This window comes from Vidua chalybeata, chromosome 3 (genome assembly GCF_026979565.1).
Source record: "Vidua chalybeata isolate OUT-0048 chromosome 3, bVidCha1 merged haplotype, whole genome shotgun sequence".
Taxonomy (NCBI): domain Eukaryota; kingdom Metazoa; phylum Chordata; class Aves; order Passeriformes; family Viduidae; genus Vidua; species Vidua chalybeata.
Window position 1 is genome coordinate 89,228,601 of NC_071532.1, and position 17,379 is coordinate 89,245,979.

The 17,379-nt window shown below is 38.5% G+C and overlaps 2 protein-coding genes across 2 annotated transcripts in view; one reads left to right on the forward strand and one right to left on the reverse strand.

Annotated features, from left to right (window-relative positions):
- Window positions 1–1,986: 1,986 nt before the first annotated feature.
- Window positions 1,987–4,084, reverse strand: LOC128785226 (uncharacterized). Its single transcript, XM_053937527.1, has 2 exons — window positions 3,458–4,084; window positions 1,987–2,334 (listed from the first exon to the last, which is right to left on the reverse strand). The coding sequence occupies exons 1-2, from the start codon at window positions 4,082–4,084 to the stop codon at window positions 2,182–2,184; spliced, it is 780 nt and encodes a 259-aa protein (XP_053793502.1). The 3' UTR covers window positions 1,987–2,181.
- The window catches only part of HMGCLL1 (3-hydroxymethyl-3-methylglutaryl-CoA lyase like 1), a 76,675-nt gene continuing 63,357 nt past the window's right edge, over window positions 4,062–17,379 (forward strand). The window contains exon 1 of the mRNA XM_053938894.1: window positions 4,062–4,187. Coding sequence (XP_053794869.1) covers window positions 4,083–4,187 — 105 coding nt within the window. The 5' untranslated portion in view covers window positions 4,062–4,082. The remainder of the gene's footprint in view (window positions 4,188–17,379) is intronic.

Sequence of the window (17,379 nt, forward strand, 5' to 3'; positions counted from 1 at the left end):
ATGGAGTCAGACAAGGGACACATTTAGTTCAGCAACATTTCTGTCAGTTATGGAAATAACTCAAATGGAAAATGTTATCCATAAATGAGCTCTTTCTGCTAAATTCTCTGCTGTCCTTGATATGCCTCATAACAATTTTAGGTAGCTATGCAGGGCTGGTACTTTGGAGACCACCCAAAGTCCCAAGGACTGCTGAGTACCATTTTTGCCAGTGTAAAAGTCAGCACCCTTTACAAATGTAAAATAACACAGCTTATGACACATCCCCTTTTTAATGACTCTGTGTATGGGTGTATAACTATGAAACCAGGTCTAAACTCAGAGAATTTCCTTCTTCTCCTTTTTGATACTGCATAGTAGTGTGAGAATAAAGTTAAAATACGTCCCCTTTCGTGTTTGCTTGTTTTACATTGTGATCTAGTTGTAATAAACCCTGTCATCTGACCAAATTAGTGAAAGAATAGAAAAGAACAGGCTCTAACATATGGCAAGACACTAACTTGGACTTTCTTCTTGATTGTGTCTGTTTCAAATGCCAGGTGTCTATCACCTGGGATATAGTTTTACTTTGGCAAAGTAAATCTATTACTAACCCTCTGAAGAATGCCGTTTCTGAATGATGCTGCAGCTAATGGAATACTGATTTACTGCCACAACTGTAAGGGATATTTTTTAACATTATGTTACACTTCCCATCAATTTAGATCAACCAGACCTACCATATGTGAGAAGTTATCTACATTTTTCTCCAATAAAACTGAAATGATGAAAGCTTTGCTTTCCCTGAGGTATGATCCAGTATTGGTAGCCCCATTGTTATTTTTTTTAGCCCTCATCTTTGTCAGGGCTGGAGCATATTATTCCTGCAATGCTTGCCAGAATTCTATGGCTTACTTGTTGTTTGAGACTCACCATATGTGTCTTTGATCCCTGCCTAGTAGGCACTTTGGCTGCTTGCCAGTTTGGCACTTATGATTATCATCAGTATGAATAGCTCCCTTGCTTCTGATTCTGTCCTTCTTGCTGTCATCAAATCACTCTTTAAACAACTTTCTTATTTTCTTTTAGATGCTTATAAACGATCAACCTATTTTTACCATGCCTTTCTTGGCCAAGCTTTTGTGTCACACTGCAGGAAATCCAACAGCTTTATATTTCCACTCCTAATTATCTGACTGCCAACTACCTGTGTAACTGCCTGGGAACAATAAGGAGTACAGAAACACCTCTTGTGATAGTGTTTGGAGTTACTCTGCATATTACACAAATATGCCTGTTTTCCCCATCTGGTTGGCTTGGTGGCATGACTTCTATGAGAGATTATTTATTTTAGTCAAAAGCATTCCTTTTAATAAACGTTTTAAAACCTTTGACCAGAACACAGTGTGAGCCAATGACAATGATAAATTCAGAGGAGTATCAGAATGATAAACAGTTTTAAGAGACAAATGGAAAGCCAAAAACCAGTTGTGCACAATCTCTACTCACTATCCTGATACAGCACTAAACACATCTGACCCCTTCCATGTGTTCTAGTAAACTGAAGGTCTTCCAAAATGCTGTTGTTGAACAAAAGATATGCAGAATCAAAATAAGAAAGAGCACAGGGCACATAAAAGTCCAGACCACAAGAGGCCCACATGCTGTTACAGAAAGATCTGCCAGGAGTGTCCATTATTCTTTACCTGATCCTGCAAACCCTTCAATTACTAAATATATTGGTACTATCACAGGACAAGGGTATCTGCCTTCATTTTAACTCATAAAGTGGGGTGGAATAAGTTTTGTAGCCTCTGCAAGCAAAGAAGTGTAGCAAGATGATTGTGTGTGCCTAAAACACAATCCTCTTTGAGCTTCTTTCACTCTGTGCTGTCCAATGTGACTCGTGTTTAGCAATAACAATCCATTTTAGCTCTTGAGGTTTTAACACACAGGGCCTTTTTCAATAGAAAGATTATCACACCCTTCTCCCAAGAAACATGCATATTTCAGATGAATGTGTTTTATTTATACATCTCTTGGTTTTGAAACAACTCCTTGCATTTAGAAGGACCAGTTGAAAAATTCAGTGCAAAATTGGCAAGGGTGAAAAACAAATTCTGATTGCAGATAGAACAGAAAAGAAACAATGAGAAACTGTTGCATGGGAACTCAGTTTGGGATAACTTTAGAATGTATCTGTTATATTTTCCTTCTCTGCCCAACACCACGGGAATTCAGATAAAGATGTTCTTTTTCAGAATATGTGGTGGCACTCTGAGTCTTGAAGTGGGTTTGTGACAGTAAACATCCACACTGGATGCAGGCTGGAAGAGGCCACTGAGATTTTAAGCACTAGAAAAACAAAACAGTAACAGACATAAAAACAATACCGTTAGAAGGGATTTAATGTGGAGAAAATAGCAGGTTGATATATAAGCTACCTGCAGAGCATTACAATGCAACTAATTTCAGAGGTATTTGTAAGAAAGATGATTAAAGGCCATATGAAATTTGACTTTGGAACTGGAGTAACTCGAGAACAGGCAAGGTAGGTAGGAGAGGTACACTTTATTCACAGACATACTCCTAACTTTCTTGTGATTGCAGTTATCCTTTTAGCAGCTGGCTATGAAATGTACAGAAAAGTGAAAATTAAATTATTAATAAAGTGCCTTTCCCTTCACATATACCACATCATTGATAAACCCTCTCTTACTGCAAGACAAAAGAGAAAGGCATGATTTTTTTTTGCCAGCTTCTCTATATTTTATCCCTAACTATACAGGTAACAAATAGCTAGAGCCAGCATTTAAGGAAAGCTCAGTGGAATTGTGAACTGTGAAAGTACAAGAATGTTAGATTCATAAATATTTTACTGGAAAAAAAGCAGAAAAGATACTAACTGCATCAGATAGTAGTCAGTAAAAAAACTTCCTGGCACTTTTCAGTGGCCAGATTTCAAATTGCAGAGATGACCACCAGTAATATTTTAAAATTTTTACACTGGATTTTAAATATCTTACTTCTGAAAAGCCATGATTATCGTTGAAAAACAAAAGCATCCCAACCAATCAATCAGCATTCAGTTTTGGTTTACAATGGCTATGGAAACACAATTTTCAGATGCTCAGAACAACAAGGATGAAATGCAAAACTGCAGAAGAAAGATGAGGCTTTGAGAGCTTCATATCTACCTGTGAACAACTGAAACAGAAACTTGGTGATAAACCTGATAATCTTTTGCAGAAAATGATTGACAGAAAGGTTAATAAATTTAACAAAATATCCCTGATACCCCAAAAAACGAATGATCCAGAAAAAATTTTTGCTTGAGAGGAGTTTGGAAAGTAGGTTGACACTAAAATGATCCATTACAATGTATGTAAGGGAGCAGACAAAATATAACTTGGTGCTGCGGAGGGAGCTGTTGAAACTTCAACAGTATTGCATTTGTAAACCTCTAAGGTTTTGCTACCTGAATGGAAAGCAGAAATGCCAGTGTGTGCACGAAGCCTCGTGTCACCTGGACGCCCGAGCGAGCACGACCTGGTTTTATCTTGCATCGTTTGCACAACCCAGGGATGCCGAACAGGACACGTAGGCTTGGTCTGGAAGCAGCCCTGTCCCTTCCCCTTGCTCCTCTCTTTCCCTCCTGCTGCCTAAAGCCTTGCCAGGTCAGGCTGGGCCCGGTGTCCCAGGGCAAGGGGCATGTGGGGCAGGACGCCTGGCTTTCCCCATGCTCGGCCCTCCCGGCTCTCCTCAGCGGTTTCTCCCGCACGCACGCCCCGCGATTGCAGGCTGCTGCGGCGCCGGCCGAGCCCGCAGCGAGCGCGGCCACCCACAGTCGCGGCGCCTCAGTCGTGAAGGCGAGGGGGGCAGGAGGAGCGAGAGGAAAGAAGGCGAGGAGGAGCAGGAGGCGACGGGGGCAGAGGGCGAGGAGAGGCACGGGGCGAGCCCCGGGGCCGGCGGGCGTGAGGCGGCGGCCGCCGCAGCCGCGCGGGCGGGGACGCGGCGGCGCTCGCGCTCCGCCAATCGCGGGGCCGCTCGCGCGCGGGCCGGGAGGCTGCGCCCCCCCTGCGGCGGCGGCTGCCGGGCGAGCCATGGGCACGGTGCCGTCCGCGCTGAAGCACTGCCTCAGCTACCAGCACCTCCTCAAGGAGCAGCTGTGGATCGCGGAGCCGCCCGCGGCCGCGCACCCCGCGCAGGTACCGCCGGGCGCGGGTCAAGGGATGGGACGGGGCTGGCCCTACAGGGCGCGACCGCCACCAGGGGGAGGACGGGGCACCGCCGCCCCCTCGCCCCTCAGGCACCGCACCTCTGCTGCCCCTGCCCGCCGGCAGCTCCCGAGTTTCTCCCATCCCTCCTCTCTCCCCTCTCCCGTCCTGCCCCGAGCAGCGGGTGAGCGAGGGAGGGCCTTACCCACCGCCCCGCACCGCTGAGGTGTGTCTGGTCAGTGTTTCAGCACACAGCCGGTGTTACACCGTGTTCCACGCAGTGCGAACACAGGTGGGTGGTGCTGGGGCAGCGGTGAGGCAGTGGCAAACCCACTCAGCAGTGGTCCTCGCCACGCCTGATCATTCCCTGTGTGAAAATGATAAAATGGCAGGGTGAGACGCATTTGGGCGGGGCCGCGGCACTGCCCTTGCTCCATGGAGCTTGTGTTGCTCCCACGAGTGCGGCGGGCGCGTTTGCTGTCGAGGGAAGAGTCACTGCAGCCGTGGGGGTGCGGAGGCAGAGCCGGGGGGTGTCACGGAGGGGTGAGTGAAGGTGGCTGCTCACCCTCCTGTGTGTGAGCCGTGAGCAGGTGTGCAGTGGCTGCAGGGAGTGCAGGTTAGTTGAGCCGCCCGGACAGGCTGCCAGATCAACAGCGTAGGCCATGACTGTCCTGAACATGGCTTCGTAGGGGATGAAATGAAGCAAAGTTACCAGCATATCCTCTCTGAACAGTCATTCAGTCCAACTCCAGCTCCAATAATCAGTCAGTCCTTCAAACCTTTAAAAACATAAGCCAAGCCTAGAACAAAATAGTTTAAACTGTACTTAAATACATTTTAAATTTTCTTTTTAAGAGCAGCTCTTGTTTGTTGCATCTTTCTTCTGTTTTCAGATAGGTGGTGGGATCATTTTCCATTTTGCTCCACTCTTTGGAAGCGATATTTAATTACTATGTAGCAATGTGACTTCAGAGGCGGAGAGACGATGAAAAGTGTTCTAAGTGGTATGAGAACTCATAGCATTTTAATTTTGCTTCAGATGCTCTGAGCCTCATATCTCAAAAGATGCATATATGGAATACCCAAAGCAACGTTGTTGTGAGCATAGGGCTTTGTATAGGTAAGCCCCATACAGCTTCCAGCTATCATATTTCCCTGGGAATGGTGTCTATCCAGCATTAAATTTTGGGGAAATAAATCAATTTTTTTAAAGTGGAATTTTTTTTTATGGTAAAGAAATAAAATAAAATAAATAAATAAAATAAAATGGACTTTTATGTATCAGGCCTGAAGCAAAGCATTCTAATTCTGTTCACATGCCCTCGCTACATTTTGGTGCATCATTTCCTTTCAAAAGATCTGAAAAGATATTTTTTTTTGGTAAAAATTTCCTTCAAAATACCTTGATATGCCACTTGACTGTGTCAGCCTCTCTCCCCCTATCAGATGAAGCATTTGAAAAGTCTTATGCAACAGAGTGGGTCTGCAGTCAAAAACAATCATTAACATCTTCTCAGAAAATAGTAGATTAAAAAACAGGTTTTCTTTATTGTAATGGATCATTTTACTTAATTTTTGCAGTGCTCTTCTTTCATTTTCATCACAATTTTTCTTTGCCCAAAGATACAGAAGGATGTCTTCATCAGTAAACAGCAAACATGAGAATATACAGCAAGCATCTCCCCCACGCACATTGATGTGGGTGTGAGCTGCATAGTAGACTAATTAAATTCAGAGTTGGTCATTGTTCACATTTGCTTCTGCATTACCTTGCTGTGATTTTACATGAATCTGGTCAAATGTCCATATTTCTCACGTGGATTCTTAAGCAACCCACAAAGGTTTTCCTTATGTAGGAGTGCATTCCATACCAATCCCGTTCAAGAAAAAAAGTGTTTCTTGTTATGTGATCTAGAAACTATACTGGCTCAAGTAATGATTGTAAAAGGTTTGTTGGTCTTTTTTTTTTTATGACCAGTGTATGCAAGATAGTTATGGCAGCACCACTATAATGATATTTATGAGAGTACACTACGGAATAAAATAGGAAAGGGAGTTTAGGTACAAGAACAGTTTCCCAGAAATAACGTTTTCATGGCTGGTAAAAATAAAGAGTTTATTTACTTGCTGAAATATTTTCAGGAGTTCCTCAGAATTTTTCTTTAACTACCAAGTAAAATGTAAGTGTTGCTGCCAGGTCTCTTGTAAAAAAAAAACCATTCTATTTTGTATAAAGACCCCAACTATATAATAATCTGGTTTTATACTGTGCTGACTAATTTGTAGTCCTATCCAGGTTTAACCACTTGAAGCTCTACAGGAGGCGAAATAAAGTGTTCTAAAGTGAATAGTGGGATGTCTTAGTCTTTGTTTTCCTTTATTTTTTTCTGTTTCATTTAGCCAACTATTTTTGTGGTATTTAGTGGGTGGCTTTAAGTAGCTTTCCCAGGCAGGTGCTGTCGGAGTGCCTGTGGCACCGAGAGCGTCTCCGCTTCGGCCTGCGTCGGCAACTCCTCCAGCCCACCAGATGCCCGAGCCTGGATGGTGCAATGAAAGCCTCACCAGAATGACGAGAGGGCTCTTCACGTGGTAAAATCCAGCAGGGTTTATTAAGGACAAATCCGAGGGTCCAGGCAGGGTAGAAGTAGGTAAAATCCAAGGAGGCAGGGTAGAAGCAGGAGCAGGTAGGGCAGGAACACAGCCTCTGCTGAAGGGAACTGGTGGCAAAGATTCAGGAACAGGGGAGGGATTAGTTTATATAACCCAGGGGAGGTGAAAAGGATCAGGATACAAATCATCCAATGGAGAGAGGAGTCAGGGGAGGAGTTGGAGTGGGGTGACTTGAACTGTACCCATGGGGAAGTGAGGAGGGAGTGGTTTTCCAGGGAGGATCAATGGGGGAACAGGGGATACAGTATTTTCTAGAACTGGGGGGTGAACAACTGGTGATTGACAACCATACATTTACCTGAAGAAGCGAGGAATCATGGGAAGTTGCACCAGTCTCTCACCCTATCTTAATGCTTTCCCAAGGCATACCAGCCCTGTCTCCCCCATGGCTGTCTCCTACAGTATTTCTAGAACAATATTTGACTTTAAAAGATAGACTTACTTGAGTAGTAAAGTTATTAAAAAGGAGAGATGAAAAGTAATAGGTAATTTGGCTAGGTGGCTAAACAGACAGTAAATAGAATTTTCTACTACCTATTTGTAGAAGTTACTAATACCTATTTCAGTCTTATTTAGACTGTAATGCATCAAAAAATTACTGAACACCTGACTGGTCAATGAGACATCACATTCCTGTTGCAGTCTGTTCATCTTTCTCCATATGCTTACTTTCTTAACCGTTTGCTTCAGAACACTTCCGTAATGCTTTATACAAGGAATACAGTTCAGCTTCATTTTCTTAGCATGACCCCAATGCATACAGTTTTTATTAACAGGTCTGATTAACTTAATATTAAAGGTCTGGTTTATTTTTACTAAATAAGAGCTATAGTACACAAGATTTTGTTAAAGACGTGGATTTATATCAGAACTGTAAAATGTGCTGGTATCTATGGAGAAAAGAGGTGGCTGTAGATACTGCAGTACTGGGGAGATTTCTGCAGTGATCAATGTCATTTCCAGTGGCAACTCACAGGATTTGACCAGAGCGTGTAATGCACTTTGTGGTCTGCTTTGTGAAATGCTCGGGCTGAGCAGCAGGGAAAGTGTTTATCTGCTGCTGGTGTCCTCTGGTTAGCAGGAACCCTCTTGCTGGAGAAGAGATGGTCTGAGAGTAATGGACATTGGTGTTATCCTACAGACTTAATGTTATATTTTCATGTAGGCTAGAACAGAATTTTGATGCACTCTAAAGAAGTGCAAAAGACTGGGATGAAATTCAAGGATACAGAATGATTAGGTGCTTTGAAAAGACTTTTAAGCCAAACTAGAAACTTTGACCTTATTGTTAGAAGAGATTGAGGAAGAACTTTGGAATCTTCACAAATCATAGGATGACTATGAGCTGCCAATATAGCTGTTAAAAAAAATCAAGTTAGGTCTTCAGATAGAGTAGATCAAGTATCTCCAGTCAAACAGGGAGGTGTTGATGCCGTTGCAAATAAACTGTATCTGTTCCATTTTGGTTAGTCATGTTCAAGAAATTGAATTGAATTCCAAGTTAGGTCTTGCACCACTGGAACTGGAACATTGTTTGGGAACATTGACTGGGAAAAGGGAGGTGAAATGTAAAATGACTTGGGCTTGTTTGATACCTAGTGTTAAGGCCTGGAAGATGTGCAGGCAGGGTGGGAAGAAGAGGAATTAGCTGCTTAAAATAAAGGAAGATGTTGCTATCCACAAACACACACGTATACTCAGTCCATATAATAAATACAAAGTAGAAATTTAAAAACAAATTATCCATTGGTGGAATTCTTCAGGAGCTTTGTAATCACAGTAGTGAGGATATGACTTATGGTTACTAAAAGGATTATATGATGTGGTTTCCGTAGTAGTGAAAATTATTTGTTTTTGAAGAACTTTCAAAGATTATATAATAAGGAATAGAAGACTAGATATTTAAATATTTTAAAATAGAGACAATTCCATTTCTAGTTTTTTAAGTTACATTGCATGGCTTACAATAGTTTGTTAGGGTCAGAGTGTCAACTTTAGCATGAGTATTCATCTGCTGCTTCAAACTCGGGAATCCTACTCTGCAAGAGGGTAGTGGATAAACATAGCTGAATGATAAGCATCTTTTTCTTGAACCAATGTGTTTATGTACTACTAGCTAGGTGTACTAAGGGATATAGTAAAATAAGAATATATTAGGAGTCATATGGTTTGGTGAGGGCTGCCTACACTTAAAACAAAAAAAGCAAAAATAAGACTAGTCTCTTATTCTGCCAGATGGAGCTGGGACTCTAGGAAGTGTAATCTGTCTAAATAATGCTAATGTGTGCTATGTTATGTTGTAGGATTTCTGTCACAGACTTAGGCTGTCATATGGAATGCAATATCCAGAATCATTAACAGTTATTCAGGATATTACAATTGAAAAGTTTTGTAACTGGGGAGGAACAGAAATGCTAGGTGCTAAGTACGTAAAATAATGAGCAAAAACTTGGGTCCTCTAATTTAGACAGCTAACTTCTGTTTCAGAGCCTTGATTGCAATGATTTATATGCTACGTGCCTAAATATCCAGACTGAAAATGCACAGACTAAGATTCCCTCATCTCCTCACTGCATGACACTCTTGGATCAAGAGATGCACGCAAGTGTCTTACTTTTGCAGTTTTAATGTGCTAGTTTAGATTTGTAACAGATTATCATGTTTTAAATGTATGCTAGAAACCCCTCAAATTTATTTTTAAAGTAACTCAAGAATAACAATAAAACCCACAGTCCATGTGACAATTATGTATGTGTTCCTTATGTTTGATTCTTGATTCAAATTACAGCATAAAAAATGAGGCATATGGTATTATGCAGCCTGGGAGGAGACAGCAGATCTCTTTTATTTGAGTCTTTTAGGTATACCTCAGAGCAACTCCTTTGAGACATACTGTATTTGTATATATACATGTTCTTTTTATCTCCATTTAATTATATATTCCAGGAATAAATTAACATTTACAGGCTCTCATCAAATAACTATTTAGGCTATTTTCATTTTTAAATTTAATTTATCTAGTTAAAAGTACTGTAAAAATTGCTATCAATATTGCAAGTTTATGAATTTACTATGACAATTGCCATTCATGATTATTTATACCTGTTTTTTATTGATTTTTTTTTAACCTGATGAAAATTGTATATAAGTAGAGAAAAAACAATGTCGTTTTCCTGGACTTTATGTTGTAGTTTTTGTTTCTTAACTCTTTAAAAGATTTGCATTACTTAAAGATAATTAATGAAATGTTTATAGAGAAAGTATGTTAATTTCACTGGACAAAGATCTTTCTTCCCTCTTTCCCTTGCCCAACATTTTTTCCTCATTCTGTGTTTTCATTCTGAACTTGTGTTGTCTTTTATATAACCTAAGACCAAATAATTGATCACTAAGCGACTATGAAATTCCTGGTTTCTAGTCCTACATTCTTCCAGCCCTTCTGTATTCTTTTATATGCAGAGGCCTTGTCAATATAGAACTTATTAAATGGATCTTTTTCTCAGTGAATACATTACAAGAATATCCCAAGAATGGGACCTTTTTTTTTCTTTGTTGCAGATTCCAAGGAACATTTATTTTCTTAGTGTTCATAAGATGTAAAGCATACAGTTATTAAATATAAATAATACATTTATATATTATATATAAATATAATTATTAAATAGATATAATAAAATAAATAGAAGAATAAAGTAGACAATATTATAATTTAATTTTAAATTATAGCAATGTATTAAGTTTTTATCAGCATGCTGTTTTTTCTTATTAAATTTGGAAATGATGAATGACATATGATACATGCTGACACTGAGGGTACTAAATAAAACACCCTCCCACTGCATTTAACTGGAGTAGGGAGAGTGCAGTGCTAAGCTCTTTCTAAAATGTTCTTTGAGTTTCCCCTTCAGAATATGCGGTCACTAGACTCATGACAATTTTTTCAGTCAGGTATTTTATATGCTGCAGAGTAGGATCTCAAGAAGGTTGAAGAAAGTCCAAAAAGGCTGAGTAGTTGGTTTGTTAGGGGTGCCAAACAGGATGTTAGAAGTTCAGAAGCTGATAAAGTGTAGATTTGACCTAATTGGAGTCACTGACTTTTAGGTTTTTTATACCATTGGCCTGTAAATACTGGATGGGTAACAGGAGCTTTTTAGTTGATAGAGATATATGCTATACTGGGATTATTAGGTGAATTTAAAATTTTATAATAAAAGAAATACTGGAAGGAAATGGAAATACTGTAAAGGATTTGCTTTGCAAATTTGGGAACTAAAAAAATGCACTGGAAGTTTTTATTCAGACCCCATATCGGCTCTTTGCTGAGATCCCATTTATGACTTTTCCCACCTCCATCTCTTTCAAAGCCTGAATATGAGTATAATGATGTTCATTTCCTCTCATGCCAGCTCAAGGAAGAAGATTGATTTAGGACACCCCACACATCAAATAATCATTTTAAAATTCATGCATCTTGAGATCATTCTTTTCTCATTGCTTTGGCTGGGAGTGAATATAAGTGAATTGCCAAAGATTAATCAGATCCCAGTTTAATTACTGCTGAAATAAATGAGAATATATTTTAATAAGACTCTTATTTACGATTTGTGGATCTTCTGTCTTTTAGTTTTTGTAAGGAAATCTCACCTTAGAAGATTACTGTACCAGCTGATCAGACATAGAAGTTTTCATAAAGGACAACATTTACTGCTCCTAATTAATCAAACTTTCTGGTTTTTAATTTTCTGATACGGTAACTAATAAACAGTGTTAGCTGTTGTCTCTATAGTGGCTTTTAGGTTGGATTTTTTCCACTTAGAAGGGATGCTGAGTACCTAAAATGCTTAAGGGTGACATGCTGGGTACCTAGGATGAAGTTACTTGTTTTCTCTGCATTTTAATGATAAGACTATTTTTTGGTGCTTCTGAGGAAAAAGGTAGCTTCAACTCTTGCAGCACCTGTATTGAAAGATTCACGTGTCTATGGAAGTGTGTGTTTGAATTTCAGTGTATAGGTGAATAGCGTGCAGTAAGAAACTAGTGCAGTGTAGGTACAGTCCAGAGATAAAGCTGAGTTCCTGTCATCCTTACTTCTTTCACTACATAGATATTGAGGTGTTTAAACAAGGTGATGGTTCTCTGAAAGTTTAGGAACTGAAAGTTACTGAGAATCTTTAATGTGTCAAGTATGAAAGAAGTTATGTTTAAAGAAACCATGGAGAGCTTCAGAAAAGTAGTTATTTAATACTTCAGGCTGTGTTGAATTCTCTTCTATTGTTTCTCCCTCTCATTCATTTAACAAAACATTCATTTAAAAAATTAAATAATATTTTCTGTAGCATCCTTCTTTTCCCACAAATTTACATTTAAAAAGATAGATGAAGTATGAAAGAGATGATGTCGTGTGGTATTGTGAACTTGCTGGGCAAAATGTGCCACCTTAAAAGTTTGCTGGTGCACATGATAATGCCGATGTGGACTTTGACATAGAGTGTTATGAAGTACTATGCACTCAGTAAGGCTCATCAATTAATTGATGCTCAGAAAATGCTAGAACAAAAAAATAATAATTTTACGTGTGGGAATAAAAATTACACAGAAATTTGTAGGAAAAGGTTCTCTCTGTCTATCTAATCCATCTATGTTCTGTCACTTGGGAAAACTTATCAGGATATTGGAATTCTGAGAGAAGTTGCTTTCTTGATTGATCAGAAATTTCTGAGATAAGAGCATGATCAAAATCAGACTTTCATACTGTACTAAATACCCATAAAACAAATTCAGCATTTTTGCTTTTCAGCAAAAGGGAAATACTACTGCTGTGTTAATGTACACTTATATAGCCCTTTTGGGGTAGAAATGTCACAATGGTGCACGCGCTTTTAAATTAAGCAGTGCAGTAGAGATGAAGGATTTTTTCTAATTTGTAATATGTTAATAGGGACATAATGTACAATGAATAATAAGAATTTTATTGCATAAGATATTACTATTCAGACACATATTTTATTATCTGGTGTTTTAATTAATCACTTCAGAGGAAAACTGCTAAATGCACGGTTTACATTTCAGAAAAATATTTCCAGGGACAGTTTTAAGAGTTGCCTTTCAAACTAAAGTTATTACAGTTAGAAGTAATCAGCTCATAGCTTTTTTTTCCCTAACTTTTAGAAGTTAACTGGGTTAGGTATTGTAGGGGTCTCAGGCAAGGTATCATGTCAATGGTGAAGATTTTTATTAATATTTGGGATGAAGTTCTAATATTGCAAAAGATGGAAAAGAAGCTGCAGGTGATAAGAAGGAAATTATATTTACTGTTGGAATGTTGTTATAGCTGATATTATTTTTAGATAATTCCCTTGTTAAATGGAGATTTATTTTACAGTTTGGTGTAAATGAATGAAAGTTACTCCAATTGTGACATTACATTTGAATTTATCTGGATTAAATATTCTTATGAGAGTCATTCTCAGCAGCTCTTGCAACAAAAACACAGATTTATTACATGCAGAAACTGCTAAAAGGTGCACTGTTGAAAAAATTGTACTGGGTAGACATTTCTTCTTTGTTTGAGTGGGTTTTTTTTTTGTCCACAGATGTTAGCTGTTTTGTATGGGAATAAAGGTGTTAGTTTATGAGTTTCTTGGAAAAAGAAGTTTAAAGGCTTTGAATGGATGAGATGTGTGGACTGAAGCGCCAGAGGACATTGCCGGAATGTTAGGTGAAACCCATAGGGAAATAATTCAACAGCAGCATCTGGAAAGGAACTGTATGTGGCTTTAGGGCTTACTTTTAATGCAAGTAGTTAAGATGAGATTAAATATAGGTGTTAGTATGTGAGAAATGGAGGAACAAGGTAAGCGATGAAGGTATATCATGTGGAACTCTGGGATTAGGGAAAAGATTTAACAGAATCCACAGCTGATCACAGCTGAATTTTTAAAACCCTGGAAACATAATTTGAATTGAACTATATACTAGCTTCATAGAAAATAAAGCAGTGTACATGAATATTTTATTGGGGAAAAGAAGACAGGGTATAGGCCAGTTCATTGGCCTTGGCACGTCTCTTTTGCCAGAATGGGATGAATGAAGATGGTGGAAAGTTAAGCTACTAAGCCAGTTGGCTGTTGCTATGCAGAGAGGAATCAACTGGTGATTGAGAATTTTCTCTTGTCTCCCTGCCATTTTTTGGTATTCATTACTTGATTCAATTTCCTAAGCACTCTTGTCTGGTGCCATATGAGATGCCCTAAGGTAGCTGTGATGGCTTATAGGATTGGCAAGTATTGAATAGGATTTACAGGAGACTCGTGCCTTCTGGCTCAATGGCTAGAGGTCAAGTCAGATGCATCTCAAATGCACAAGGGTGCCTGTACTTAGCCATCTGACCTGTGCCCCTACTGTTTGCTGTGTTGTTGGATAAGCTTTTGGCCATTGCTGACAGTGCTGAGAAGTGGTTCATCTAGTTGGCCATGTTTCATTGATGAGGCCATAATATCCTCCTTTATCTCCAACTTCCAAAAAGCCACAGCTCCTGTGTCTTGCATGCTGTGTTGAGGAAACCTTAAGACATTTTATGTGAATATATACATTGACTGCACCAGGATACCTAGGACACCTGTAGACATAACTGTGTAGATACTTAAGGATTTTTGAAGTCCAGTTGAGTCCTATCATTAAGAACATTTCAGGACATTTTGAGCTTAATGAGTGGTCTGGCTGCATTGCCATTTAGTCCATAACTAGTATTATCTATTGTCAGTAGTTGGAAAAACCCCTAGGTTAAGTTTATGTGTCACAGTAAAATGAAAGTACAGCTAATATTAGTACTATTAGGTATTTTTTCCCCCCTTTTTTTTTGTCCTTAGTTAATACTGGTCTTATTACCAATTTTACAACTACATAAATTTCTTTCTCATCAGTTGAGCACTTTATTATTCAGAATATGGAGGCTTAAAAAAAGCCAAACAAACTTCCTAAATGTGCAAAGTCTAGAAGTGAAAGCAATAAAATTTGGAAAATGTCATTATTCATTTTGCCATGACAACCCTTAATCTTCTCAAACAGTCTGAAGTGATATATTCCCAATTTGATTTTGTCTTTTTCTTAGTTCCTCCAGTACCAGTATATTTTCTTCTACTTGTTCTACTTCAATGTTTTCAGGTTTCCATGATATATTTTTTAAATTTCATATAAGAAAATTTTTAATGCCTTTAATTATTTTCAGCTAAATAGGAAGAAAACTATACTCTTTAAATATGCTCGCATTTGACTAATTTCATGGTGAAAATGGAAGATTTTTAAAACATCATTAATGGCGTCGTGTTAAAGTTATAATTTCCTTACCATTATTGGGAAATTATTATGGTAACGCTTTACAGATGTTATTTTCCTAAAGAACTTTATAAATCTCAAATTCTTCTGAAGGATGACTTGCCAACAGTAATGAAGTAAGTAGCCATTAAAATACTGTCACTTTAATCAGTATCTTTTGGAAAGAGAGCTATGGAAAACATAGTGGTGGGCCACCTGTACTTAAATTTATTATTTACTTCATCTTTTAGGCCCAGCCTTTGGACACAGAAGATGACGTTGACTGCAGTAGTAATGGAGAATAGTTTATTTACTTTCAGCTTTTAATTTTAATTCTTAAGGATCTATGCATAACTCACTTTTATTGACAATGAATTATTTAGAGAGACTTACCTGATAGGGTGGATGGGCAGTATATTCATTTCCCCCCCACTGATATCCCAAAGTATTTTAAAGAGCAAATTACTTGCACATGTTGGATTTGTAATGATGATCATGCCTCTGCTTTTTCAATGTGTGTGGAAAAACACCACTCTTTCTGTCTTCTAGAATTCTGTCTTTAGTCTTGCCTGTAAAACACTGTACACACCATAATACTATTACCATAAATAATAGTAAAGGAAAGTGTGGGAGGTTTTGGCTCCAGTGTCATCAGTATGCTGTTGATCTCCGTTCTCTGTATCCTTTTCATCCAGCCCAGATGGCAGAGTATAATTGCTTTTCCAGGCTTTGACCAAGATAGGGATATGGATGAAAGTGAGTTGGCTGTAAATCAGCTTGGTTAATGGAGAAATGCTGCTTGTTAGCCAAGGGAAGCATTTAGGGAAATAGAAAAAGGTAATGTATACACCATGTACTGAAAATACATTTTTAATTTTCGCTGAAGTGACTGGTTGTGTTGGCCTCCTGTTAATAATAGAGGTCTCTAGTACCATTTATTATTGATTTCATTGTAACATAAGTATAACTGTGGTTGCCTATGCCTCTGCTACCACCTGACACTACTAATAGATTCCTTGGTCATTGTTTTTCAAGTTATCAAAAATTGTCTGTGACTACAGCACATCTATGTGCCTTTTTAGGTTGCATGAACTGTTGGCTGTACTTTGAGTATTCAGATCTCTGCTATTCCATGTACTCTAAATTTGTTTAATACAGCAAGAAATGATTTTTAGAAGGTGTCAAGTTGTCAGTGATAATTCAGAAAGTTTAGTCTCATCCAGGAAACCATTATTTGGCAAATGTGGTCTGTTGTTTTTGTTGTCAGGTTATGAATGAATTTTTGTAAAATATAGACATGAATATTAGAGAAGGTATTTTTTTGTTTTCAAAGGTAGTGAACAGTCTTTAGGCTTGATTTTATCTTTGTGTTTGTCCTGTAATGCTGCTGCTTTTTTTTCTTAAGAGCATCCAACATCATAGCAGAGAATTGGACATGTCTGTTAGACACTCAATCTCCAGTTCCTGAGATTTCCTTCTTTGAAGAGCTGTCAGAACAGCAGTTTTGTTAGCCTGCCATATACCTGTGGAATTTTCTGACCCACTGGAGCTTGCATGAGGTAAATTTTAAGCCATGACCACAGGAGATGTCTGCGTGACTCTATGCTTAGACATGTAGTAAGTTGTCCTTGGCCGCATAGTTGGAATGTAGCATGGACTCGCATTATTTTGATGATGAATTTAAAATGTGTAATGTATATAATTCAATGTATATAATTCACATTTCTTCCCTTTGCTTACTAAAGGGAAAAACTTCTGGGGGTCCGTAACTATCTTCACATCAAAATTGCTTCATAGATATTTTCCAATATACTTTTACTGGCTTTGCTTCTGTTGAGTTATAAAAATAACAGTGAAATGTCTAAATTAATGTTAAATCTTAAATGTTGATCATTATATGCTTATATTTCCCCATATTTATTTATATTAGTTGAAATACTACTGGTAATTGTGTTTTATGTAAAACTTGAATGTGTTTCTTTGTAAATGTTTATATTAATAGATTTTGCTCATGACTGTTATATAAAGTGGGAAATACTGCTTTATTGATTTTCTGTCCATCATATCCTTTACTGTGTCCCTGAGATAACACCGCCAGTTGGGTTCTGTGCTATCATTTCACCATATCTATGCTTTGTACAGTTTTGGCAGTTAAAGCAGTATATGAAAAGTTACAAAGCGAGGACTTAATCAGGAATAA